General features: G+C 57.7%; 2 protein-coding genes across 3 annotated transcripts in view; one reads left to right on the top strand and one right to left on the bottom strand.

Moving 5' to 3' along the window:
• The window catches only part of SPNS2 (SPNS lysolipid transporter 2, sphingosine-1-phosphate), a 35,426-nt gene extending 22,844 nt beyond the window's left edge, over nucleotides 1-12,582 (top strand). Inside the window, exons 3-13 of one of the 2 annotated variants that reach the window (XM_074320408.2) lie at nucleotides 345-481; nucleotides 4,465-4,616; nucleotides 4,835-4,901; nucleotides 6,352-6,494; nucleotides 6,809-6,961; nucleotides 7,084-7,273; nucleotides 7,600-7,665; nucleotides 9,558-9,656; nucleotides 9,739-9,903; nucleotides 10,255-10,445; nucleotides 10,955-12,582. In XM_074320408.2, coding sequence (XP_074176509.2) covers nucleotides 345-481; nucleotides 4,465-4,616; nucleotides 4,835-4,901; nucleotides 6,352-6,494; nucleotides 6,809-6,961; nucleotides 7,084-7,273; nucleotides 7,600-7,665; nucleotides 9,558-9,656; nucleotides 9,739-9,903; nucleotides 10,255-10,445; nucleotides 10,955-11,435 — 1,844 coding nt within the window. In that variant the 3' untranslated portion in view covers nucleotides 11,436-12,582. The remainder of the gene's footprint in view (nucleotides 1-344; nucleotides 482-4,464; nucleotides 4,617-4,834; nucleotides 4,902-6,351; nucleotides 6,495-6,808; nucleotides 6,962-7,083; nucleotides 7,274-7,599; nucleotides 7,666-9,557; nucleotides 9,657-9,738; nucleotides 9,904-10,254; nucleotides 10,446-10,954) is intronic. The other variant, XM_019743823.3, reaches the window with a different exon arrangement.
• A 339-nt stretch (nucleotides 12,583-12,921) lies between these two features.
• On the bottom strand, nucleotides 12,922-26,809 carry MYBBP1A (MYB binding protein 1a). The gene is made up of 26 exons (XM_019743819.3): nucleotides 26,546-26,809; nucleotides 26,216-26,311; nucleotides 25,421-25,504; nucleotides 25,265-25,339; nucleotides 25,063-25,170; nucleotides 23,942-24,117; nucleotides 23,613-23,780; nucleotides 23,373-23,490; nucleotides 21,746-22,041; nucleotides 21,350-21,460; nucleotides 20,959-21,084; nucleotides 20,591-20,758; nucleotides 20,403-20,502; nucleotides 19,180-19,276; nucleotides 18,918-19,069; nucleotides 18,496-18,579; nucleotides 18,267-18,416; nucleotides 18,002-18,175; nucleotides 17,764-17,921; nucleotides 16,387-16,639; nucleotides 16,050-16,184; nucleotides 15,901-15,969; nucleotides 15,121-15,234; nucleotides 14,842-14,943; nucleotides 13,747-13,895; nucleotides 12,922-13,595 (listed from the first exon to the last, which is right to left on the bottom strand). The coding sequence occupies exons 1-26, from the start codon at nucleotides 26,807-26,809 to the stop codon at nucleotides 13,010-13,012; spliced, it is 4,113 nt and encodes a 1,370-aa protein (XP_019599378.3). The 3' UTR covers nucleotides 12,922-13,009.
• Nucleotides 26,810-26,819: the final 10 nt, after the last annotated feature.

Below are 26,819 nucleotides of genomic sequence, written 5' to 3'. Positions count from 1 at the left end.
TGGGTTGGAAGGATAGACACGATGCTTTGTGGTGAGCCCTAGCACAGCTTCTGGCGTGTAATAACTGTTCAGTGAGTAAGTCTTTACTGTTTTAAAAGTGCTGAAACTGGACAAATGTGGGCCTGCACTGAAGAGGATGGTGTCACCCTAACTCAGGGCGCCTTTCCTGTCTCCCGGGGGCCCAGGCCTGGCTGAGGTCACCCTCTCTGGGGCTGCTTTTTCAGTGTCTGGCCCAGGCTGAGTTTTGTCTCCTGGGCACTTGGCCTCAAGTTGGGGTGGTCTGGGCAGGTGGGCTCAGCCCAGGGACCCTGCACGGCCCCTCAGGCTCTCCTCTCCTTGCACAGTGTTTATCTGCAGCTTCATGGTGGCTGCCCCCATCTTTGGTTACCTGGGCGACCGCTTCAACAGGAAAGTGATCCTCAGCTGCGGCATTTTCTTCTGGTCGGCAGTCACGTTCTCCAGCTCCTTCATCCCCCAGCAGGTGAGGCCTGTCCAGACTTCCTGCCCAGTAACCCTGCATATCCCACCTGTTCCTCCAGTGGGCAGCCAGTCTGACCTGTCCTAGTGTAGACTGGGGAGTTTCCAGCCCCTTTGCTCAAACCCCAGACAGTAGCTTCCAAATGCAGTGGGATGAGGGGGTCTTTGGGGTACTTTTGTCCACTGGCTCTGCAAATAGGGACTCGCAGCCCATTGTGGTATCCTGACTCTTTTTGAGCTGTCTCTGATTTGGGGAGGATGCAAGCAACGGGGAACTAGTCTGGCCTAGGAGTCACAACTCTTTGGTTCTAGTCCTGGCTCTGCCATCATCTTACTGTGGGACCCTAGGTGAGTCGCTACCCCTCTCTGGGCCTTCCACAGTTTGCTCTTTGTTCAATGGCCAGCTAACTTGTTGGGTCAAAGTCCTAGGGAGGCAAACATCACCTCAACATAAGGAAGATATTTCTTACTTGGCTCCCACAGTTCTGGGTTTGAATATCCTAACTCTGTTGCCCACTCAGCCTTGTGATCTGGAGAAATTTACTTAACTTCTCTGAGCCTCAGTTTCTTCATCTTTAAAATGGGGATAATACTTCTCAGCTTGAAGATTTATTGTGAGAAATAACTGAGTTAATAGTAACTGGAACATGGCAAGTGTTCAACAAATCATTATTTCTATTATTTCTTCCAAAAAGGAGATATGTTGCTTTGAGAGGTAGTGAGTTTGCCATCACTAGGGATGTTCAAGCAGAGGAAGGACAATCACTGGATGACTACTGTAGAGGGAGATAGAGGAAGAAGGGGAGAAGACCAGGATCTGTCCTCAAGGAGTGTTCAGGCGAGGTGACAAAGGAGATGCTGGCCCTGTCCTGTCCTTGGGAGCACGCAGGACGGGGGTGGGAAGATGTGAAAGGAGCTCCCACATAAAGAGCCTTCAAAATGTGCAAAGTGCTAAGGATCCTTACTGTAGAGAGAACAGTCTCTTAAAATCCATAAGTCAGGGAAGGTAGGTAGCATTTGAGCTGGGCAGGCAGGACAGGGAGATTAGGCCTTTTGGTGAAGACAGCATGGGCAGAGGAAGGAAACCCATCGGTGCAAAGATGGTGGAGTGTGTTGAGAGATTAAGGAGAAGAGTGTTTTGGCCGGAAAGGAAGGCAGGGACCAGGTTGGAGGGCCTGGGCTTCCTCCTGAGGACTGTGCAGGACCCTGGGAGAGTCTGAAGAAGGGTAGTGGTGAGTCCAATTTACGTTGATAGAGAGGAGGTTGGAGGGCAGAAAGAATCAGCAGGTTTCGGGGTAAAACTTTGCTTCATGGAGCAGCTTCAGAGGAGGGTCAGGCTCAGGTAAACTCCAGGCCCAGAGTGTCAGGTAGAGCCTGATGCGATGCCCACAGTCAAAAATGGGGCCTGGACCAGCAGCCTCTAGGTTCCCTCTGGGCTTTGTCCTGTCCCTGGCCAGGCGCCTGCTCTTCTGACCTCTGGGGCTACTTCTGGGGTTGAACGGTGAGTTCAGGCTCCCAATGCCAGTGCTGGGCCCTGTTCCGGGTGTGTAGAAGGGAGTGAGGGTTGGGGAGAGAAGATGAGGAGAGGCAGAGAGAGAAACATCACCCCCAACCTATCCATAAATTCATTGCAATCACAATCCGAGTCCCATAGGAGTTTTTGGTGGACCTTGGCAATGTGATTCTGCAGTTAGTTTGGCAGAGAAAACACCCAGCAACAGCCAAGAACATTGTGAAAAATAGCAGTGAAAGCGGACTTGCCCTATCAGTTACCACAATATGGCTATTCTAACTCCAAGAGCACAGATAGACTAAGAGATCAATGAAACAAGGTCCTCCTTTCTATGGGAATTGAGTGTAGGATGAAAGTTGCATCTCAAATGGTTTTGGAAGAATTCACGACCCATCTGGTTTCTTGAAAAAAATATAGTCTGTATTTCCAAACACACAGCAAAATAAATTCCAGATAGGTGAAAGTAGAGTAAAAAGCAAACTACAAAAATCTAGAACTGTAAATCAACAAGAAAAAGACAAATAACCCAGAGAAAAATGGGCAAAGGATAGTGACAGTCAATTCTGGGAGAAGATACCGCATGGGCAATAAAAGTATTAAGAGAGGGTGCTTGGTTTTGAGTAATCAGGGAAATGCAAATTAAAATAACAATGAGATACCATTTCACACCCATCAGATTGGCACCAATTAAAAAGGCTGACAATACCAAGTGTTACTACAGCTGCTAGTAGGAGTGTAAATTGATAAAGACTCTTTGGAGAGCAAAATGGAAGGATTTTGTAGAATTCTAGCTGTTACGTTCCACGGCCACGCCTTCTACTGCGAGGTGTATGCCCAAGGAGAAACTCCAACTCACAGATACAGAGTGGGCTGTGCAGGCAAGGATGTTTGTTGCAGTCTTGTAATAGAAAAAAAGGGACACGATCTAAATGACCGTGACTGAGGGATCAGATAAAATGGGGTGTCTTCATCCTAGGATGAGACTCTTGACGGCAAAAGTTGAACTAGATCTATATTAACCATCAAAAATGGGTTTCCAAAAGATTAGAATGAGGGGGGAAAAGCAAGTATGGGACAAGAGCAAGGAATGGTCCCTTTTATGTTAATTTTTTCAAAGCACACGGGATACCAAGTGTTCACTGAGACATGGGTGTACCATGGATGTACAGGTAACACACAAAATAGTGGGTGACTGGGGGACGAGTGGGGAGCAACAGGATTCCATCAGAGATGTCTCATCTGCCTGCGCTTGTACCGAGGAGCATGACTGAGGAAATCCCTCCCATTCTCTTTCTCTGTCTCTAAAATATGACAAACAAAACGTTAAAGAGTATTTTAAAAATCATTTTGGGATGGAGTAGGCCTTGCTGAAAAGGACATGAAATCCAGAAGCCATTAAGGGAAAATCAACAGATTGGAAAGCATCAAATTAACACAAAATAAAGCTTCTGTGCGGTGGAATTCCCCATATACATTGTGGAAGGAAAGATGATGGAAAATATTTGTGACATACGTAATAAAGGATCAATGCTCACGATATGTATATATAAAAAGCTAATAGAAATCGAGACAAGAAAGATAAACAATCCAACAGAAAAGTAGGCAAAGGCTGTGCGGGGATGATTCCCCAGAAGAAGAAGCAGTGGCAGGGAGCTAGGAAAAGACTCGGAGACGGAGAGAGTGAACGAGCTACAGAAATGAGAGGCAGAGAGATGGCTGTGCAGGACCAGTGACACAGAGAGAGAGGGCCAGGAAAGAGCTGGGCAGATGGAGAGGGAAGCAGGAAGCCCAGAGGAGGGCTGAATGTGGGCGATGCTGGCTGGATGGGTGGTAGGGTGGGGCCGGGGAAAGATGACCAGGCTGGGTTCTCAGGCGCTGGGCAGCTGGGGGGATGGAAGGGCTGGGTCCACATCAAAGGGGTAGTACCACTGGCAGCTGGCATGGTCCCACCCTTCCCAGCTCAGCGGGGCTCTGCTCTTTGATGTGTGAATGGAGGAGGGGTGCTGGGCCTACTGGGCGGCCCTGCCCACTCCCCACTCACACTGGGTCCTCAGTGCTGCCAAGGTCAGTCCAGCTGCCCTGCTTGGGGGTGGGACACAGACTGGGGGTCACTCGAGGCTCCCAAGGTGGGGCCAGAACCCAGGGAAGAAGTCTCCCAACTTTGGGGGGATACAGACACCAGTTTATGTCCCTCATGCTTATGGGGACAGAGGGGTCTGTCTAGGCCATACCTACAATTCTCAACTTGGGAAAGTCTGGTCCCATCCTAGCACGGGGCCAACTAGGCCCAGTCAGACCCACTATATGGAGTGGGGAACTGAGGCCCAGAGTGGCCTGGGGGTGTAGTTGTTGCTGAGGCAGAGGTTGGGCTCCATCCTCTCCTCTGGCTCCTGCACCCTTCGGGCGGTTGGGATAAAATGGGGACCAAGGATGAGCAGGACAGCCCCCCAGCATTCTCTGCCCCTCTCCCACAGTACTTCTGGCTGCTGGTCCTGTCCCGGGGGCTGGTGGGCATCGGCGAGGCCAGCTACTCCACCATCGCGCCCACCATCATTGGAGACCTTTTCACCAAGAACACGCGCACACTCATGCTGTCTGTCTTCTACTTTGCCATCCCACTGGGCAGGTAAGGATCTGGGCAAGGTCCCTCAGACTTCTGACCACTCCCTCTGCCTGGGGTTCAGCCCTCTGTGACCTACACATGTGGGTGGGCAGCCTTGGAGAAGTGCCTGGACCTGCTCCCCAGCCGGCAGGCTGGGTGGTTGGGGTGGACAGCAAGCATCCCCTTCACCCCTCACCCCTCCAAGGCCTGTCCCTGCCTGACTGTGCCCATCTTCTCTGCAGTGGCCTGGGCTACATCACTGGCTCCAGTGTGAAGCAGGCGGCTGGAGACTGGCATTGGGCCTTGCGGGTAAGGACACCCCCAGACTAGCCTGTGCCCAGGTCACCCAGAGATTCAGGAACAGAGCCTGGCTCAGGACACAAGCCTCAGCCTCCAGGCTTCCCACCTCACTGGCCTGGGCTCCTCTCGATTAATAGGCATCGTGGTGCCAGGGAGCCCAGGGATGAGCAGAGCCTGACTCAGCCCTGCAGCCCTCAGGGGCCCCCAGGCTGAGAGGATGAAGGACTCTCCCACCATGTCAGGAAATTCCAGGTCCACGATGGTGCTTCCTGCTTTGAGCCCTGCCCCTGTGCTAGGGTGAGGCCTAGACAAGACCTCTGTGGGGGGCCCCCGGGGTCTGCAGCCACTTCCTGTCCCCTGGGAGGATTCGGGGCAAGTCTGCCAAGGCCCCTGGACAGTGCAATCAGAGGAAACAGAGATCCCTAGTCTCGAGGAGGAGAGGAAGCTTAAGACAAAGTGTTTTTTCCTCAAAAGCAGGAAGGAAGCAGCCTCCGTGGAATTTCTTGATGGGGGAAGGGGCTAGAAGAGAGGAACTCCCCAGCCCATGGGCTCCCAAGCTTGGTGGGGGTGGGGATAGAGTTCTCTGCTCTCATGAGCTGATGCAGGAGCTGGTATCTTGGAATCCAGGCTACTGAGATGCCCCCTGCCCTCCCCCCTGCCTCCCCACTATTTGGAGAGAGGCCTGGGGCCTTGGACACTGTTCTTCACACTGGGCTGAACACAGGGAAGACCCAAAGGGGCCCCACGCCTCTTCTCCTGGGGCCCATGTGGGCCACTCCCAAATGATAACCTACATGATCCATTTGCTGGAAGTTTCCAGCCAGTCCCCTCCCAGTGCCCTCCAGGGTGAGGAGCTGGCATGGGGAACTTTCCCAGACCCGGGTATCTGGTACTTGGCTCCCTGTCCACAGGAAGGAACACTCTTTCCTCTCCCGCTCATCATTCTATATGTTTAATATCTACCTGTCTTCCTCTATCCATCCATCCATCCATCCATCCATCCATCCATCCATCCATCCTCCAGCCAGCCAGACAGCCATCTTCCTGTTTTTCCATGTGTTGATTTGCCCATCCAGTGATCCATCGATCCATCCATCTTCCTGTCTGTTTTTTCATCAGTCAGTTCATCCATCTATCTTTCCATCCATCTGTCCACCTCTCTGTCCATCTACCCAGCCATCTGCCCTCCCTCCTCCATCCATCTGACCATGCATCCCTCCCTTCTTTCTTCAGCCCCCACTCCCATCCTACCCCTGGTCTGGACACTCCAGTTTGAGCCCCAATCCCTTTTAGCTGACCTCACTCTTAGTGGCTTTGCTCAGCAGCCCAGTCAGCAAGCCCAGGGGAGGAACGTGGAGCCCAGAGAAGGTTCCGCTTGCATGCACCCCTTCTCCTGGTGTAGCAGAGACAAAGCCACCTCGGCCCTGGTGTCCTCACTTGGTGCTCCCTGCCCCATCAGGTGTCCCCCATAGTGGGCATGATCACAGGAACACTCATCCTCGTCCTGGTCCCGGCCACTAAGAGAGGCCATGCCGACCAGCTCGGGGGACAGCTCAAGGCACGGACCTCATGGCTCCGAGACATGAGAGCCCTGATCCACAAGTGAGTACTGCCGGGAGGGGTCTAGTGGGAAGAGGGAGATGTGCTGAGGTGGGAGGACACCCCTGCCAGGCAGCCCACCCAGCACCCTTGGCCAGACTCCCTACTGTCTGTGCTGCCCACAGTGCTGGGAGCGACATGTTGGCCACTAGGGTTTATTATTCCTTCGGCCATAGGCTTCTTGCCTGGAACCCGTAAGGGAAGACATTAGAGGCCTCCCGTCCCTGGGGAAGGAGTGGGGGAGAGAAGGCTGCCTCCTGGGCCAGCTGCAGGGGTCCTGGTCCCCACTCAGTGTCGCTGTCCTGGCCTCTCCCCAGCCGCAGCTACGTCTTCTCCTCCCTGGCCACGTCAGCCGTGTCCTTCGCCACAGGGGCCCTGGGCATGTGGATCCCGCTCTACCTGCACCGCGCCCAAGTCGTGCAGAAGACGGTGGAGACATGCAGCAGCCCGCCCTGTGGGGCCAAGGACAGGTGGGGCCAGGCCGTGGTGATGGGAGGTGTGGTGGTGAGGACGCAGGACACAAGCGTCAGCCCCTCTGCCCCAGCCTTGGCCTTCCTCTCAACCCATCCCCCACTGTCTTCTGTCCCCACAGCCTCATCTTTGGGGCCATCACCTGCTTTACGGGCTTTCTGGGTGTAGTCACGGGGGCAGGAGCCACACGCTGGTGCCGCCTACGGACCCAGCGGGCTGACCCACTGGTGTGTGCTGTGGGCATGCTGGGCTCTGCCATCTTCATCTGCCTCATCTTCGTGGCCGCCAAGAGCAGCATCGTGGGGGCCTATGTGAGTGCAGTGGTGGGTGCAAGGGTGGTGGGGGAAGCGGGCCTGGCAGGAAATGCAGTTCGACTTATGGGGCCCTCCGTCCCCGTGGGGCGGTTCCTGTCTGCCTGCCCCTGCTCTTTCGGGGGCCTGTGCATGGCTCTGGTGCCCTCTAGGGCTGTGGGCATGGCTTGATAAGCCACACGTTCCTCATGAGCCAGACTGCCAGGAGATGCAGGTCCCAGGGAGGGCTGTGAGATTCCCTACCAGAAGCCAGAGGGTGCAGGGAGCAGCCTCAGGCTGCTGGTGGGTCGAGGGCCTCCTGACGGTTGCTCTCCTCTCCTGGGCAGATCTGCATCTTTGTAGGGGAGACACTGCTGTTTTCTAATTGGGCCATCACCGCAGACATCCTCATGGTAAGACCGGCCTCTTGACCTCTTGGGGCAGCTGGGGAGGGTGAAGGAAGGCATACTGGGAAGGTGAGCCTGGAGGCAAGGAAGGGATCGGAGATGTCTGCATGGGGCAGGGCATGAAATCAGAGGGTTGAGCAGGCAGAAGGATTGGCTATGGGGACTGGGTGGGGAGGGGGATGTCTGAAGGCTCAGGTCTGTGGCCAGGAGGCTGGCAGTGCCAGGCTGGCACCGAGGGGGTGCTGCCTGCCAGCACTCCTCCCCCAGTGTCTGAGCTTCCATGGCTCTGTCCTGCCTGAGTGCCCGTGGCTGGGGCCTGCTGGACAGAGGCTGTCTTCACAGGGCCAACAATGGGCTCCAGACCAGCCAGCCAGGGACAAAGGGCTGTCTGAGCATGGCAGGGGCTTGTGTCCCTGGGCGGGGTTGGGCGCAGCCTGGGAGGAACCGGGAGGCAGCTGTGGCCCTGGTAACTAGTAGCGGTCTGAGGGGTGGTGAGGGCTGGGGGGTAGGGTGACCCCTGGCCCTTCTCAGGAATCCTCCAGGTCAGTGTCAGGAGAGGATTGGGAGAGGGGGATGCAGGGGACCAGGAGGGTGGGGAGTGGGGAGAGTGTCTGAGAGCCGCCAGGACAGGCCCTGGGGGCAGGAGGCTGAAGGGCTTCTCATTGGTGGACCTTCAGGGCACTTAGGGTTTGGTGCCACAGTATGAGACAGCTCAGGAGATCAGAGTCTGCCTGGAGGTGGGGCCCCTGCCATCTCCTCTCCTCGGGGAAGGCTGCCTTGCCCCTCCAGAGCGCCCCTGTATATCTGCTTCACCAGGGGCAATCTCTTGCCCACACCAATCCTGGGCTGCGGGAGGTTGGGGGAGGTGTGACTCAGCTCTGTGCCTCAGCGTGAAGTCAGGAGGGCTGGCAGGGGTGGGGCAGGGATAACTGCACAGACCTGGAGTGAGGGGGGAGGAGTCTGTCAGAATGAAGTGCCCTTGGTGCTGGGCAGGACCCCCATCCCTGCCTCGGCCTCCAGAGGCAGCCTCAGCTGCTGACAGGATTTGGGTCCCAAAATGGGAAATCATGTCCCATTTTATTAAGTGTCACAGCCATGTGACTAATTATTGTTGGAAATGGGGTCACACAATTCCATCAGATCCAGGTCTCTCCCCCACCCCCTGTAATTGAGAGCCCAGTGGGCACTGGCTGCTCTCAGACTGTCCAAAGGCTGGCATTCTGACTAGATGAGGCAGCTGGAGCTTGGGGGCAGGAGGCTTCCCGGGGGGGCCCCCACTGAGCTGGCTGCCGCCTGCCCCAGGGCTGCTCTGCTGACCTTGGCCCCCCCAGCTTTGGAGCTATAGGCCCTGTGGTTAGGGCTGCTTGGTCTCACGGGGGCTCCTGGGGCACAGCAGCGCCTGGCAGTGGTGCTGTGGGTACCCATGGGTAGAAGTGGAAGCTCTTCCAGGCAGGGTCCTGCTCCCCACCTACTCTGCAATCCAACTTAGACCTTTCCAGGTCCTCACGGAGGGAGAACCGAGATGGGCCCTTAGCTTGTGGGGAGGTGAGAGCAGGAGGCTGCGTTCAGGGTTCTGGGCCCAGTGCTGCCTGACTCCATGTGTGATTTGTGTCTCTCTGGGCCTCAGTGTCCCATGACCGCTGCGCTTGGCTCCCTACTAACAGTCCAGTGCAGAACCTCAAGCAGCCTGGTCTCCTGAGCTGGAGATGAGCAGAGAGCCTTGCTGGATGCAGGAGAGGGGCTGGGAGGAGGGAAGGGCCCAGGGGAGTGAGGTGTTAAGATACCAGAGCAGAAGCTGTCTGGGGGTGCGGGGTCTTCAGAAGTGTCCTGACTCCAGGAATGAGGCCAGGTGGGTGGGCCTGGCTCCGCTGGCCTCTGACCTGCCACCTCTTCCACAGTATGTGGTCATCCCCACGAGACGGGCCACCGCCGTGGCCCTTCAGAGCTTCACCTCTCACCTGCTGGGGGATGCCGGCAGCCCCTACCTCATCGGCTACGTGAGTCCTCGGGCCCACGGGCAGTGGTGGGTGACGGGCTTCGGGAGGTGGGCCTACCCTGACGTGTCCCCCCTCCTCGCAGATCTCTGACCTGATCCGCCAGAGCACCAAGGACTCCCCGCTCTGGGAGTTCCTGAGTCTGGGCTACGCTCTCATGCTCTGCCCCTTCGTCGTCGTCCTGGGGGGCATGTTCTTCCTGGCCACTGCTCTCTTCTTCCTCAGTGACCGTGCCAAGGCCGAGCAGCAGTGAGTGGGGGTAGGGTGGGCCTGTTGCGTCTGTTGCCACAGCCCTGCCTGGGGTCGTGGGAAGGGGATTCGGGTGGGTCGTCTGGTGCCCCAGGGTTCTGGCCCAGCCCCTAAACCTTCCTGTCCCTGTGACGGTGCCTCCAATGCACAAGCCTCCATCCCACACGCACCATGGGCCTGGGAGCTGTGGGAGCCCATGGTGAACCAGGCTGTTCTCTGGTTCTCGACGGGTTTTTCTCTGGAGTGAACGGTTTGCAGAGCTGGGACCTCTCTCCTTCCTTTTCCTCTCATTTTCTGACTTCTTTCTCCTCTCCTCTTTACTCTTCTTTCTCTCTCCTCTCCCCACCCCTGGGCTCTCCCACCTCCCCCTGGGGCTGACGAGGTCCCTGCCCAGCACCTCCGGGCAGCTGGCCCCCGTGATGCGATGTGCCAGAGCAGTGCCTGGGCCCGGCCCCCGCTGACCGGCCACCTCGACCCCCACCCGTCTCTCCCCCAGGGTGAACGAACTGGTGATGCCACCTGCATCCGTGAAGGTCTGAGGAGGTGAGTGCAGACTGGGGGCCTGAGGGTAGGCTCCTTGTGGGCAGGGAAGCGCGGAGCTTAGGGGAGAGGGAGCCCTCATGGGAGCACTTTGCTCTTCCTGAAATGTTGCCCAAATGGACTGGAGGATCCGTAGGAAGGGGGGCAGTCTCCCCCTTCCAGTAAATCAGCCCACCCTCTTCCTTCCTCAGAAGGGCTGGGGGCAGAGGTCAGGGCTGCACTGGCCAGGACTCCCTGCTCTGTCCTGGATTCGGTCATCCCTAATCTTCCTAGAGGTGCCAGGGCCTGACTCCTACTTTGACCTTCCTCTGAGCCTGGTCTCTGGGGGCTGCACTTCCCAGCATTGCAAGACCCAAGGTCACTACCCCCAAGCCCTGACACCAGGAGACTCACAGCCCTTTCATACCCCCAGAGCCCAGAGCAAGGAGTTTCTCCAAACAGCAAGGAAAATGGAGGGAAGCTGGAGGATGGCCCCTCCCGAAACCTCTCACCTCTAATGACACTCTCTCTAGGTGCCTCGGGGACTACGAAGAAAATCCAGTCCCACCTAATCTGGGTGTCCTACAGCACCTTGGCCCTGCTGTGCTGTCCAGCTTCCCGTGTGACCTTCGGCTGGGCGCCCACCCGCTCTGGTCTGGGACTGCTGAGTGGCCATGGCTCCAAGAGGAGGCCATGTCCTCAACTAACCTGGAAGGCTGTGTGTGCTGGGGCCATGTGGTTGGACAGACCCCCAACCCTGGGTTTGGGCTGCAAGGCCCCTGGGGGCCAGGGAGAAGACAGCCCCCATTGGGTGTGTGGAGAGAGCCTGGCCTGTCACCAGCATATATGATCCTGGGCAATTCCCTGCCTTCTTCAGACCGTGGGGCCAGGAGGCTGGACTGTCCCACGCAGCTTGCTGGACAAGGCACTATCTGTAGCTTTGAAGACCAGACAGCTCCTGGATGGCACAGAGAGGAGGAAGCCCAGGCCTCAGGGTGGCAGTTCAGGCTCTGAAGGGCCTGGAGTGTGGGGACCACAGCCTTTCAGCTGGGCCTCTGACCTCGGTGACATTAGACTCATCCTGGCAGCCGGGCACCTGTCACTGGGCACTTCCCAACCTGGCGGGTCACTCTGGAGGGTACTTGTCTCTACTGCCTTGGGCTGGCTCTCAGCCTGAAGATCTCTCAGGTGGGGACCATCCCAACAGGGAGCTGGCATCACCAGGGGTGAAGGCCCTGGTGACTGCTACACACCATCCGTGCCCCCAGGTCTGAGATATTTGGGGAGCAGCCCCTGGAGACCCTCTGCTGTTCATCTCGTCCTGGACCCCTCCCGCCCCCCCCAAAGCCAGAAGGACTCCTATACCAGGCTGGGTCCTCTCCAGGGGCAGGGCCCAGAGGACTATTCCCAGAATCCACGGGGCAGTAGCCAGGGCTCTGGCTGCCAGCGGCAGCAGCCACCCACTAAGCTTCCTGACCCAGGGAACAACCTGGGGGAGGCCGAGGCCCAGAGACCAACACCCCAGAGCCACCTGTACCCAAAAGGCGGCAGCAGCTGTTGCTCACACGCATTTATTTCCACATAGCCCACTGCTGCCCTCGGCCTCTGACCACCCCTGTAGTCCCGTCTGCATACACCAACCCATCCTCATAGCCACGCAGGGTGTAGCTGCCAGCTCCACACCAGGCCCCTGGCCCCCAGCGTGGAGCTTCTCATACCCTCTGCTCCACACTCCCTCCCTGCACACTTGCTGGAATCAAGGTGGTTATGGTCTGGGGGCCACTTGTGGCCAGTAGGAGCCCCTAAGAGCCAGCTTAGACAATGCCCTTTGCCCTGTAGTTACTGGCTGGTGTGGCTTTAGTGGTGTGTAAGCTAGTGGAATACCCACTCCCCACCAAGCTCTGGGGCACCCTGGGGGGGCCTAAGCAGGGGGTGGGATCCCCCAAAGACCAGCTTGGCCTCTACCCTCAACCCCAACTGGGGCCCCAACAATGTTTTCTTGTTGTACAAGAACCAGGTCCAAGTGTTGCCTCCTCTTCCTTCCGGAAGCCAAACTGCTCCTTTATTTTTTAGAGCTGCTGATTGTGAATCTCAAGAGTCTTAAGAGAGAAGCCAAATATATTCCTCTTGTAAATGAAGAAATAAACCTATTTAAATCATGCCCTGGTGCCTCCCACAGGACAGCAGCCCAGGGGTGGGGGGTACAAGGAGTGGTCACACCTGTGCTCAGGCAGGGTGGTGGCAGCACTGCACTGGTGGCATCTACCTGCGCTGACTCACTGAACGCGAGCCCTGGACCTGGCGCACACTGCTGGGAGCCAAGTGCCCAGCCCTGTACAGGTCAAGTGTGTTCTGGGCTAAGAAACAGGCCCGCCCAGGGCCGGGGTCTCTGCACCTCCCTGGGACCATGTGGAAAAGGACTCGGCTTGCGCTTGCTGCAGCAGGACGTCCCGGCAGGCTGGTGACAGACCCTCTCCCCCCAGTGCCAGAAGTCAGCACCTCACACAGTGGCTTGTTTATTAAAATCATGGTGAAAAACCAGGAGTCTCTGGGGCTGGCGGGGACGGGCTGAGGGGCACAGCCTGAGCTCAGGGTTTGCTCCCCTTCCTCAGCTGTGCTTTCTTTTTCTTGGCCCCGCTCTGGAAGAGGCTGGGGCTCCTGCTGCCCAGGGACAATCTTGCCTTTTTCCGCGGCAGCGCCGACTGCAGCGCCGGCTGTGGCGACTTGCCTGAGACCTCCTTTGTGGGCAGCTCCTCCTGATGCTGCTTTTCAACAGCAGGCTCCGTGGGGGACACGGGAGTGGCTCCATTCACCTGGGACAGCTTCCGGTTTTTCTTGTGTCGCTTTGGGGTCTTGGCAGGGGTGCTGGGGCTAGTGGTGGGGGGCTTTGGGGCTGGACTCTGGGCTGCAGGACTTTTGGCCTCAGGTATCCCATTGACCTGGGCTTCCGCTGCAACCTTAGCCTTCCTCCTTTTCCTCTTCCTCTTGCCTGTGCTGGGGGGCTGGTCCCCACTGGTGGCTGCAGGCGTGGCATCCTCCTTTTGCGTGGTGCCCTCCGACTTGCGTTTCTTGCGCTTCTTGGTCTCTGGCAAGAATCCCTTTTTCTTGCGCTTATTGCTAACGGGGCTCTGCGTGGGGCCTTCCTTGGAATCCTTCTTCTCCAACTTGGGGCGCCTGGGAGGAAGTGAGCAAAATAAGGAAGTGTCCAGCAAGGGCAGGAGTGGCCTTCACGTCTGTGGTCCCATGGGACCCAAGCTGCCCAAAGCTCCCACACTGGGGCACACACATCAGAACGTGGGCAGCGTGAGGCCCTCCCCAAACCTACTGGACTCCGAGGATCCTCATGGCCTGCCAGTAGAGGTCATAGAGGCGGCAGGAGCCGGTCGAGTGCTCCCCCTGCTGCACCCTCTGCTGCAGCTTCTGCTGTTGGCTCTGCAGCACGCCCCGGACACCGCTCAGGTCCACGGTGAGCTTCTGCAGGGGTGGGAAAGCAGTGGCTGCAGTGGGGAGGGGAAGCAGGGCCTCTTCCCAGTATTTGGTCCCCAGTCCTCCCACCCTTGCCCAGTAAGTACCTCTCCAGTAACCCCATGCCCCCTTCTGGACCCCCAGCCACTCCTTCCGCCTGTAAAGCACCAGTTTATCTTGCCTTGGGAGGAAAAACAGAGCCCCAGGTGCCACGTTCGTTCCCTCTTCCCACAGACAGAAGGCCCGATCTCCTCTTCCTCACCTCCTACTCAATCCCCCCCTTGGTGGCTCTGGCCCACCCACCTCTGAGGAGACCATGCAGTGACCTCAGGGTAGCCAAAGCCTTTCTTCCCATCCCGTCCTCCCTGCCACATACTGAATGGGTTGTTTTTGAAATCCACTGGCTTCCAGAACACCCTTCTTTCTGGCTTTGTACTACCACGCAGCATCGCTTCTCTGCCTGCTGTTCTATCAGGCCCGAGCCCAGGCTGTCTCCTCCCTCTAATACCCTCTCAGCAAGCTCGCTCTGCACGTGGGCTTTGACCAGTGTCTATGCTGAGGCCTCCCAGACTTTTCCCTCTGGGCCAGCCTGAGGCAACCAGACGTTCATCCACAGCTGCCTTCTGGCCCCCACTCTGAGGGCCCCCTGCCTCCTCTCTGCAGGCCTGGAAACCTCTCTCCTTCTTACTAGCTGCCCACCAGGAATCTCCTTCACTTCCTCCCATGGTCCCCCGCCCTCCCAGCCTCTTCTCAGCTTTCCTACTGGAACATGACAACAGCACACCCTCTCACCCTGACTGACCCTGGCCAGGCACAGGTATGGCACTCTCCTCTCCCAAGTCAATCACCTGTGTCCACGGCTCTCAAACCACCATAAAAACAGCCCTGATTCCTCCCCTGGCATCCAGAACCTTCCGCCTGCCTGCTGACCTCCCTCCTGAGCCCAAGGGCTCACCTCATGATTAATGATCCGGAAAAGAGTGTTGAGCAGCTCCAAGGAGGACCGCTCCTTCAGGTTCTCTGACTTGGTCTGCGTCTCACCCAGCGCCCGCAGGTTCTACGGAGAAAGCGGCCCCCAAACCATTTCCCACACCAGAGACTAAAGCCCCAAGGGAAGAAACGTCTCCTGGGGCAGCCACAAACCCACCCTGAGGCATAGGATCCCAGGAACCCTTGCTCCTTGGGTCCCAGAGAAGCGCCCCTGATGGGGGTGTGGGAGGAGCTGTGGCATTACCTCAGTGACCTTTGTCAGGATCTGGCCAATCAGCTGCTCCCACTCAGGGTCCTCAAAGCACAGTCTCAGCTCCCGAATGGGCAGGGCCTTCTGGAGCAGCAGGCAGGCCTGCGCCTGGGGTGGGGGAATGGTATCACCAGGAGCCTCGGCATGCTGGGCCAAGGCTCAGGTACCCACAGGGGACCCCATGAGCTCGGGAGTCTGCTGGGCACGCTAAGGCCACAACAACTCTAGGCTGTGTGTAAGGGACTGCCTGCTGCTCTGGGTCCAACCTGCATAGGCTGTCACAACAGCAGCTCTGGGCTCAGTCATCAGCTGCTCCTGTGCCCAATTCTCAAGTAGGTGCGGGGGAAGCAAGGGCTCCCAGCTCAGTAAGAGACGGCAACCGGGATGGACAGTTCCTGACCTTCTTACTGCTCAGTACCATCTTCCTCTAGCTTCCTTGTCCCCCTTCCAGCCCCCCACACCTCACCCCGAGCCTGCCTGTCAGCCCAGCACCTGAGCAGACAGCCAGGGGCTTCTTCTGTGCAGGTCCAAGTGTGAGCGCTAAGGAGCCAAACGGCTTAGGCCACATGGGATGTGGCAGCAGTGGGGACAGCGCTGCCCCCACCCCCACAGCTACTCTGTGCTTACAGTGGGGGAGGGGCAGGGAGGTCAGAGAAGGAGGGGTGGGGTGGGCTCATCCCACCCTCACCCTCACAGGGGCAGCACTCCTAGGCCTCACAAATATTCATTCACAAATGAGTCAAGTGAGTAATTCAGATCTGGGAAGGCGCTTACCTGGTGGCGGGGCCGCGTTTGGCCTGTCACATGCTGGACCACAGTGGGGAGCAGGCTCTTACAGAGCATCTAGGGAGGGAAAGACAGGGCTATGAGATGGGGGACTGGGCTGAGCAGGGGCCCTGAGGTGGGCCAGCCTCTACACTCACCGGGTGCCGGGAGAAGAGGCTGAGGAACATGGGAACGGTGAGCGGGCTGTTGCGCTTGGTCAGGAAGGATATCAGTGCTGATGAGTAGATTGGGGTCACGAGGCTTAAATCCAAGCAGCTGGTAGCCTGGGCCACCTGAGAGAAAGTTGGTGTGATACCAGGGAGAAGACTCTCTGGTTGCCTTCAGAAGGCTGAAAGCTGGGACCTTGGGAAGTCATGGCCTCAACTCCCCATCTGTGAAATGGGCGGATGGTCCCAGCCTGCTGCCTGGGACTTGCTCCTATCTATCAGCACTGGACTTTCTAGGTTGAGCCTTCTTGGGCAAGGGCCTGCTCACCTTGGGGACCTTGGCCTTGGTGCTGGTGTCAGTGCCTGCCTTCTCCTTCTTCGGGGTCTTGCAGATGGACCTTTCAGAAGTGTTCCCCTTCAAGACCCGGAGCAGGTAGAGAGAAGCGTTGAAATAGTAGAGGGAGATGGAGGAGTCGGCCTGGCGGCCAGCCTGCTGCACCAGTCGCTCCACCTGGGTATACAGGGTCTCCACACAGTTGCCCACGTCACGGCAGTAATGCCGGGAGCGGCACAGGTGATGCCTGTTGGGCAGTAAGGGGTAGAGCCTGTTACAACATTCTCTTTCCACTCCTGCTCCCTGCCAAGCAGAACCAACCCCACGAGTAAGGGTCCCAAGTCCCATTTCATGGGGAAACATACACCTAGAGAAGAAAAGGGATTTGACTAAGGCCGCAGAGGGAGGCCCAGGGCCATTTGCAGATTTGCTCTGAGGACAAGCCAAAGGGGAAACCGGCTTCCTAGGCTGAGGCTACACCATTGGCCGAACACCCGACCTGGGTCATGTCTCTTATCTACCCGTCTCTTGTGGGACAGTGGCTTCTGAGACCTTTGTAAAGCAAGACGAGGGTCTGTGTGCTCAGAATCCTATGTGGCCCTGCAGGGCTGGAAACAGAGTAGGGCTGAGGCAGGACACTCAACAAGCCCAACAATGCCCAGGCAGGTGGTGGGGAGAGCTAGCTGAGAAGGGGCAGCGTGGGGCTTGCATGGGAGATGAGTTGGGGGTGCACTGTCTGTCATTCTCTCCCCACCCCCTCTACGCTGTGCACTTGGGATCTCAACTTCCTAGTCTTTCAACTTCTCCAGCATCTCAGTACTCCGGAAAGCAGGTCTGTATTTGCCATCTGCATCATCCCTCTTGCTGGGCTCTCTGCTCTAGTGCAGCCCACACTGCCGCCCATTTCCTAAAAGGCAAAGCACGCCCCCTGCCACGCTCTGAGGACTCTTACGTTCCAGCTCCATCTGACCAGCTCCCCTTTGGACCTTTTCTGCCCTGCCTGCAGCCTACAGGCCGGGTGTACTCTACAGCTCCCAGCACTGTCTTCACCTTCCCAGGGGTCTTCCTTGGCTCCTCCAGACGCGTTAGTGCCCCCACCACTTTGTGCTCCCACTAACTTCTACCTACTCCCAGCCACAGCCCCAGGACAGCACTGCCAGACGACCAGTCTGGGTTCCCAACCGCAGTGACCCTGAGGCCATGGATGGGACTGGGGACCGGCACAGAGCTGGTGCACTAAGTGTTGGAGAAAAGATGGCAGAATCGAGGACTGTGCTAGTGAGTGACTGTGCCCCCGAGGCCGAGCAGTGAGCGGGGAGAGCCAAGTGGGCCGCTGGGGGGGGGGGGGGGCTGGCCCCGCCCCGCGCTCACGTGAAGATGCGCGCCGTCTTGTGAAGCAGGTCCTGCTCCTGCTTGGTGCTGCTCGTGCGCATGCTGCGCCGGATGATGTTCAGCAGCGGCTCGAGCAGCTCCAGGACCAGCGGGTTCGCGGGCTGCTTGGTCACCAGCACCTCGATCAGGTCCAGGACCTGTGGCCGGGACGGGTGGGCTCAGCCAGGCGTAGGGGCGCGTGCAGAGGCGGGGAGGCTGGACCGGGCCTCGGGCTCACCCTGATCTGGAAGTCCCTCCGGAGCGCCTTCTCCTTCTGCAGCTTGTTCTTCTCGTCCCTCCGGGCCTGGATGCGCAACTTCTGCTCAGCAAAGAGGCTGGCGAGGTTCTGGTCCAGCGCCATCATGGCCTCATCCCCCAGCTCCTCGTCGTCGTCGTCGTCGTCCTCTCCACCCTGTGGGACGGGTGCCAGTGAGCAGCCTGGCCTCGCGCAGGCACAGGCAGACAGACAGATAGGTGCAGGAGCCCTCCCCGCTTCCGCTCACCAGCGCCTTCCCTGCCTGCAGCACTGCCATCAGCTGCTCCCGGAAGCAAGGGTCCACGTCCCCGTCCCGGTCCTCCTCGTCGCTTTCCTCCTCGTCACTCTCCTCCTCACTTGCGGAGTTCTTGTTGTCCTCGCTGTCCGAACTCTTGTCCTGCGGGGGGGCCGTGTCACACCTCCCCGTCGCTCACCACGTGACTGCCCGCCCTGCCCTGCCCCCTGCTGGCAAGTACCTCCTCATCCTCCAGCTGCTTTTCGGAATCGTCCATGACCACTACGTTGTCGTCCTCGTCCTGGCTCTGCTCTGGGTTTAGCACCTGCAGGACAGTCCCAGACAGCTGACCCTTTACCCTCCTCAGACCACTGGGCCCTGTTGACTGCCCTTCTCTGACCATGCCTTGTCCAGTCTTGGCCAAAAGGCCAAGGGAGGAAAACGGAGCCCAAGAGGGCAGGCCACATCCTCCAGTGCTCGGTGCCAGCACCCCCGCGATAGACCTGACGACCACTCAGCACGCCCTGGATCAGGCTCGCATGGCAGCCGAGTTTGAGTGAGGCCCCCACCCACTCTGCAGATTACAGCGAGGATGTGGGCTGATACGACAGCCCTGCTTAGACAGCAGCATGCGGGGCTCATTTCCCCAAAGCCCCAACTCACATCCAGGATTAGCTGCAGGGCACGTGGAGTCAGGTGGGAACAGATGTGGGTAAACACACTCCTGGCCACCTGGCGAATCAGGTGGCTGGGCTGGGCCAGGAGGGCCAAGAGGATCTCCACCAGCACCTCTACCCATGGTGGCTCCTGGAGGTCTGCAAGAGGGGAGAGGACTGAGCCTGCGCAGGGCACTGCGGCCCCATTCTGGCTCCCCATTGTGCCCAGGACGTGCCCTGCCTCCCCCACCCCAGGGATAATGACCCACTGGAGGCCTTGGAGCGGGTCTGGCGGGTCTTCTCCCCCAGGCTCTTCTTGATGCAGGTCTGGATGTCACCCAGGAGGTCGCAGCTCTCTGCGGGGGACTGTGGGTAGGGCAGAAATCAGGAGGCAGGCCCCACTCCCAGCCTTTGCTGAGCTTGGGGAGTGGCTGGCATCAGAGGCCGAGAACACTCTAGCCTGCCTTGGCTAGTCACCCTCACCATCCAGAACGGGGGACGCCAGCCCAGGAGGTGGTGACACTTTACATTTAACATGCAGTCATGGGCTCTGAGATCCCTCAGGGAACATGGAGCCCAATATCCCCATGATGCCAAGGGGCAGAGGGGCGGTTGGGTCAGGGTCACAGGAAGCCAGCAGGCCCCAGTCTCGTGGATCAAAATTCTCGATTTTTTCTCCCACACCTGACTCAACATTATTACAGAGGAAACAATGAAAATCACTAATTTTTAACTAATTTAAAGTGATTTAAACCCATTTTGCTGGGGATAAGTCCAGAATCCAGCCACCCACCTTGCTCGACCAGCCTTGGGGGGACCTCTGAAAACAGCCCATGTAATCCGTGGTACCGAAAAGGCAGACTTTCCCCTCGTCATGCAGCGGGGGCTTCAATGTTTGTGCTGGGGTGGCAGAATAAAGGCCAAAATAGGAGCCCAGAATCCTGGCCATCTTTGTCTCCAGCTCTCTGGCTGTGGCTGGGCTCCATTTTTTATCCAGGAATTTGACAAACCCTTGGTTCAAGTCAAGCTCAGAGATCTCAGGATCTGGGGTAGGCTCAAAATGTGTCACCAGGGCCCTGAGACCCAACCAAGCCAAGGAGCAGAAGGGGCATCATGGCCAACCTTTACCCACACAATTTGTCCACGGGCTGGGCCCGGAGTACCCGAGGCCTGGAAGCAAAATCCACAGCCCAGGGGCGAGAAGGGAGCCACATCTGCTCAGACTACTTCAGACCCGAAGCAGTCCCATAAGAGCCTCATGTGATGAGAGAGGAAAACCTCCAGAGAAATGAGGGTTCAGAGTCAAGAAAAAACCATGAGGGTCAAGAGTTGTTGACACTAACTCAGCTCCACTCATGACCAGCTGGACTAGGAAATCCGCCAGGTGCAACACCCCAGAGCCTTTTCTGGCAAAGCCCTCAAGCCTCTCAGGAGGAAGCCTGTCGTGCCCAGATCCCAGGTCCGTAACTCCCTCCCTTCCAGGCCACCATACCTTGAAGAGGTGGATGCCCACCAGGAGCAGCAGGTGCTGAAAAGCAGTGGCCTTGGCCTCTGAGGAGCGAGCCTCTAATTCCTTCAGAGTCTGCAGCATCCTGGGGCAAGATGGGTGTGCTCTTAGGCCCCTGATGCCGGTGTTAGATGCCAGTGTCCCACCCATCCCCTGGAAATCCTGCCCCTTACCGGTCCCAGGCCTGGCGCTGCTTCGTAGTAAAGGGTGTCAGGGGGGCCGCGTTGCGGCTGTGGTTCAACAGCATGTCTGCAAACTGTACCAGCTGGTAGGTCCAGGACTGCCTGCCCTGGGTCTGCTCCGGCTCCTGCCTAAACTGCGTGCTGAGGGTCTGCAGCAGGCTGGGTGAGGGTGGGGGTTGGGGTCAAGGGCTGGGTCGGTGAACATGGCCCCCTCCCTCCCTCCCCACACTGACCCACTGGAACTCACTGGGCCTCTGCAGTTTCTCCCAGCTTAGAATTGGAGGGAGCAGGTGTCCTCCAGGCCACCTCCCACCCTGCTCGCCCACCCGCAGACCTCTCCCAAGCTGCCCATTGCCTACCTGAAGAAAGCACCGCTGACCACCTCTCGGGCCCGGCCATCCATAGGGAAGGAGAACTGCTGCTTAGTTTCTGGGATCTGGGACGTGGCCTTCTTTGTTTCAAAGAACGAGTGGAAGAAACAAAACCTGGGGCGGGTGAGAGAGCAACCTGTGTTGATTTGGTTAGTGCCACCCGTTTTTAGCAGCCCCTCCTTGAAAGGCATCACTGAGGGCCTGGAGGAGGAGAAGGGAGCCACTCTGGTGATGAGGAAGCAGACATTTCTCAGATCTGGACCAGCATCCCTCCCTTGGAACCAAGACAGATGCGAGGCTGTGTGGCCGCAACCAAGTCACACCGCTCCTTGCCCCCCCCCCCCCCCCACTGGAGCTGGGGTTTGAACGTGTCTCACACCTGGCCACCTCCTCGATCAAGGCCTCCTCCTTCTCCATGTGCAGGCTGTCCACGATGCTGACCAGGCGGAGGATGATCCACTTCCGTAGCCGGGACACAGCCCGCTCAGGCCTGGAGAGCAGAAGCCATTTAGAGAGGGCAAAAGTGGTGCTCCTTTGCCCCATTTTGGAGACAGGACACCAAGATCCCTGCCCCCTGATCACCAGCAGGGGAACACACGTGAGGAAACTGAGGCCTCCTTTGGGAGCTAAGGCTCGGATCTTCCCCTTCCCTTCCATGGAACCAAGACACTGGAGGAGGGAGGGTCTCGGTGTTTGGGCTCGGCAGGTCCAGGAAGCCAACTCCTGAGCCCCGGGCCCCTTCCTGGCCCCCTCACCCCGACCCCGGGCCCCTCACCCGTGGAGTGAAGCATCCTGGGCTTTCTTCTGGTTGCTGGTACTGAAATCCACCAAGGAGTCCAGGTCGGGCTGGAGAAACATGTCCCGCAGCCAGGCTACGTAGCCCTTGAGGGCGGGGGCACTCAGGAATCGCACAACCCGCCAGAAGGTCGGCACAACGGGGAGGCCCTGATTGGTGATGGATGTGAAGGCCACCATCACGGCCAACTGCCGTTCGGGGTCATCCCGGCAGCCTTCCAGGAAGGTTCCCACATACTCGTTCATCTCTGGAGCAAACTTGAACTGGTTCGGGAACTGCAAGAGTCAGGTACAATCCCATCAGCCTCTTACCCAACATGGTAAACCAAGGCCCAGGCTCCCCTGCATAGCCAGGCTCAATTGTCTTACGCCCCAATGCTGCTCTCTGGCATCAGGCCTGTCCCCATCTGACCGCTCCAGCCCCCACACCTCCAACCCCAGAAGGCCCCTCCTTCTCACTGGATCAGGGCAGCTGTTTTCTGGGCTTGAGGCAGGGCAGAGCAGTGGTTCAGAGTCCAGACTGGGCCATCAATCTGACTCGGGTTCAAATCCCACTTCTGCCACCTCTTAGCTGTATCACAGTGGGGCTTAAAATCTCTTATGTGCTTATTACTACGTGCTGGGCACCATGCGACATGTTTTGTGTGGCAGCTTGTTTAATCTTTGTAACAAAACCCTCTGCCGTCGGCCTCTTTTGTCATTTTACAGATGAAGAAAATGAGGCACAAAAAAGCTTAGAAGGAACCTCTGAGGGTCACAGGGCTCCAAGCGGGTGCATATGGGATATGGGGCCGCTCAGCCTGGCCTCCAGCCACGCTCTTCATCACAGCTCTCTATTTTCTGACCTGTCCTTCACCCAGAATTCTAATGGGAATGCATCTCCCCGAAGCTGCTTGTAGAGGTGCAAGGAGCTGGTGAGGGGAACAAACCCAGCAGCATATCCTGTGCACTGGGCACTGCTCTGGGTGCCTTGTGGGTATTAACTGGGTATCATCTTCACCATGACTTTTGAGGAAGCACTGCTCCTCTTGTCTCAGAGATAAAGAGAGGCAGGCACAGGGAAGGGAAGCAAACTACACAAGATCACACAGCTAGTGAGCGGTGGAGCCAGGACTGGCACCCAGCGGTCTGGTCCCCCATTCCACATTCTTAACCGCCACTGGACTCGCCCTCAGCTCAGTGTGGGGCGTACACAGTGCTCAGAACAATTTCAGTGATGAGGATGACACTCCTTCTCATAACACTGGGGTGGATGGAGGCCTGGCTATGCCACTGGCTGGACATGCCTCTGCTGAGGGGCCCAAGGGCAGAAGGGCTGACCTTGTCAAAACTCCATTCGCGGGGAAGCAGTAGTGGAGGGCTCAGGTAGCTCACTTTACCCAGAGGCAAGAGACACCCAGGTCCCAGGCCCCTCTCAACAGCAGCTATGCTTGCTTGCCCATCCCAGGCAGAGGCAGAGGCAGGAAGACCCCCTGTTGCAGGAGCAAAGAGCAAGCTTGTTTTCCAGAAGTTGGCTGATCCCTGAGGCAGCCTACCCCCTTCGAGAAGGAGGCAGCTGGGTTGCCCGGCCCTTTCTGGCAGTGCAGGGCTGCAGGGGCGGCACCCACCTTAGCAGTGACCATGTGTTCCCCGTAATGTCGGATCAGGTCCCCTCGCATCACCAGCTGTAGCTGCTCCTTGGACAGCAGAGGCAGGGCCGCACCCAGCAGGCGGAAACACAGGTAGCTAAGGCGGTGCATGACAGAGCCTGGTCAGAGCCCTATTTCCCTGGGTGGCTCTCAGGACTACCGGCCCGTCCCTGCTTAACAGAGAAAAGGGGGTGGAGAGCAGACAAGCACCGCACGCACCTGGCTGGCCAGAACTGCTTCTGTAGTAGCCCTTGTTCCACAACTTCCTTCCAGAACCGTGGGAACTTGTCCTCCTCAAGTGCTAGGCGAAGCAGGTCCAGAGCCACAGCGGGCAGCTTGCGCTCCTTCTTCACAGAGGCAGCGGCCATCTTCAGCACAGCCACCAGTCTTTGGAAGAGGTCAGAGGGGACTCAGGGGGCACCCACTGAACAGGTAAGGGCCAGGGCACCCAGGGAAGCAGGGACACCCCCGAGCCATACCAGAAATCTGTGGATGACCAGATGCAGCCCCTTGGCCCCAGGGAGCCCACCCACCCACCTCCCTCACACCTGGGGATATTCTCATCTGAGAAGAGGTCGACCGATCCCATCAGCTTCTCAAGCTTCGCGGGCACCTTCTGATGGGCCAAGAGGAAGAGCGCCAGGTGCTCAGGGGAGGCAAGGACTGAATTCAAGTCGACTTTAAGGACCTTCGGTAGGATCTCCTGCCACATGGCCTCTGGGACCTGAGGCGGGGACAGGTTGAGGGAGGGTGGCTCTCTCTCAGCAGTTCTTGTCTCTCCCCCTGTTCTACCTGCCAGGCTCCGGTGAGGCCCCTGGCACAATGCCAGTCTGAGGTAGGATGGCCACAACCTACCTTGCCAGGCATCAGAATCATGAGAAGGGTATTTGTTAAAAACCTTAAATCCCCAAAGTCCCAGGAAGCTGGGTTTTTAACAAGCACCCAGTGATGCTAATTGGCCTGGGACTGCCATTTTAGTTCTCCTCTTTTTGGTTTTTTAGGACTAACCCATTTCTTATACAAGGGTCCCCAAGTGGAGAGCTGGGGTTCAAATTCGGGTCTTCCTGGCTCTGCAGCCAGGGCTATGCAAAAAGCTGGGGCCCAGCTGTTGCTGTCCCTGCCTTTCCTCAGTAGTAAAGGGTCCCAGGTACTAGCCTACCTCCATTCCCCAAGTGGGGCAGTGAGGGCCCTTCAGGGGCCAGCTCTACGCAAAACACTGACAGCAAACATGTTAGTACACTTGCCACATGCCAGGCACTGTTCTAGGCCTGCACTGGCAGCCACTGGCCACATGTGGCTACTGAGCACTGGGCATATGCTCATCTAAATGGAGACTGGCTGTAACTGTAAAATACATACCGGCTTTGGGAGACTGAATGTGACAAAAAACAATGTAAAACATTTCTACAACGTTTTATACTGATTGTATGTTGAAAAAATGCTTTCAGTTACATTTTAGATAACTGAAACATAGACATATGAGGTTAACTATGTTACTAAACTGTACTTATTTCTTTTTACCATTTCAACAGTTACTAAAAAAATGTCAAGTTACACACTCGTTTCTGTGCTGCCCTAGAGTGTTTCCATGCGTTAACTCCCGAGAACGTCTCCGTGTTTCTATAACGAGTAGCGCTACCTGAGGTCCCACATCCGGTTAAGAGCATACCTCAGAGAGGATGTCCACCAGGGCCTTCTGGGGCTGCTCTTGCAAGTGGTTGTAGTACTGGGCCAGGGCTTGCAGCAGCTTCACCGCCTTCATCAGGGCCTCTGAGTCCTGGTACCCACAAAGGGGGAGAGGGTATGAGGACATACCACTGTGCCCACCATTCCCAAGCCAGTCCACATCCCCGTGTCCCCAAAGCTCTTACCTTCACCAGTCTGCCTGACTGAAAGAGGGCTAGCACCCCAAACAGGTGTGCGAAGAGAGCGGGTCTCATCATGGCCTAGAAAAGGATTCCAGTGAGAAGGGCCCAAGTCTTCCCCACCCCGGGTCTGCTGACCTCCCTGAGGCCACTAACTCTCACCTTCTTAATTTTCTGTAGGTCATGTTTCTCTTCTATCTGTTTCAGGATGCTGCACAAGGAGATGTCTTCGAAAGACTGTAACAGCTGCCAGCAGTTGTGGCAGGAGGGAAAGAGGGGCACAGGGGAGTGGCACGGCCAACAGACTTCAACATCCTCCCACTTCTCCCTTCAGCTTCTGCTCGGAGGCCTCGGGCCCCTGCTCCCACCCTAAGGATGCCTCTAAAGCTGCTCATCCCCTCTGAGCAGCGCTAATAATAGAACATGCTGCTTGAATGGAGCTGGAGCCTCCCTGCCTCCCTGCCCCATGCCTATCCCGACTGCAAAAGTATCTCCTTTGGCTCCTAGATTGCTCAACTGAGATTCCCAGATACTCTATGCCCACAGCCTGCTCTGGGCACTCCCCAGGCTGATCCTAAAGGACTGCTCTTTACTGCCTTCCCGATTGTCCAAGTTCCTCAGAAGTGGCCTATAATTAGCTAAGTGCCCTTTCCGGGGAGAGAGCCCTGAACCTGGCAGAGGTAAGGAAACCCACTCCAAAGCTTACTACCCTCAGTAAATGTCAATCCAAAAAGAAAACCGCTCAACCTCCTACTCCACCTGCAGGGGCTTCTCCATGGACAGGCCTCCCTCATACACCTCCACGTGGGAACTCCTCCCATCAGCTCAGATGCTACCCGCCACCGCACTTCTTCCTCAGACCACTGACTCCTTCCCTGCAGCTGAGACATCTGCCCTGCTCACTCCCCACCGTTTTGACCAGCGTGGCTGGGCCCCTTCCAGGAGTCACCACCTCACCTGGGCCAGGGCCAGACTGTAGCAGGGCCGGGCGGTTTCTCGTCCAACCCCGAGCCCAGTGATTAGGCGCTTCAGGGCGTACTTCATCTCGGATCCCTGCGGAACCAAGTGCATTCCCGGGTCGACCAGTGGCAAGAATCGCACTGCACCAGCCCACCCCCGACTCTCGGCCCGCGCTCATCTGGGCATCCAGGTTCGCGACCGCATGCCCCCAGTCCCGATTCCTGGGGTCCACCACCACCACCTCAGACGTGGGCCCAGGAATTGGGACTGGGGGCATGTGGTCGCGAACCTGGACACAGCCCCCTGCCCCAGGCCCTGCCACCACACCTCTGGTCTCGTGCGCAGATACTGCAGGAGCTTCTCCGTGGCCTGAAGCCGCGTCTCCTGCTGCGGCTTCGCAATGTCCCAGAAGAAGTCCAAGAACTCGCGGCTGTGCTTCAGCAGGCCATGACGGTCGGCAGGCCGGGCGCCGCTCTTCATCGCCTCTCCCGGAGACATAGGCTCCGCGACGTCCTGAGTCTCCATCTGCGCCATGTTCCTGGAACACGTGGGCTCTGCAGACAGCCTCTTCCGGGTCAGATCGCGGCGCATGTGCGCTGGG

The sequence above is a fragment of the Rhinolophus sinicus genome, chromosome 12 (genome assembly GCF_057876585.1).
Source record: "Rhinolophus sinicus isolate RSI-liver-muscle chromosome 12, RSI-T2T, whole genome shotgun sequence".
Classification (NCBI taxonomy): Eukaryota; Metazoa; Chordata; class Mammalia; order Chiroptera; family Rhinolophidae; genus Rhinolophus; species Rhinolophus sinicus.
Note: the sequence above shows the minus strand (reverse complement) of the source record. Positions and strands in the feature narration are given on the sequence as shown.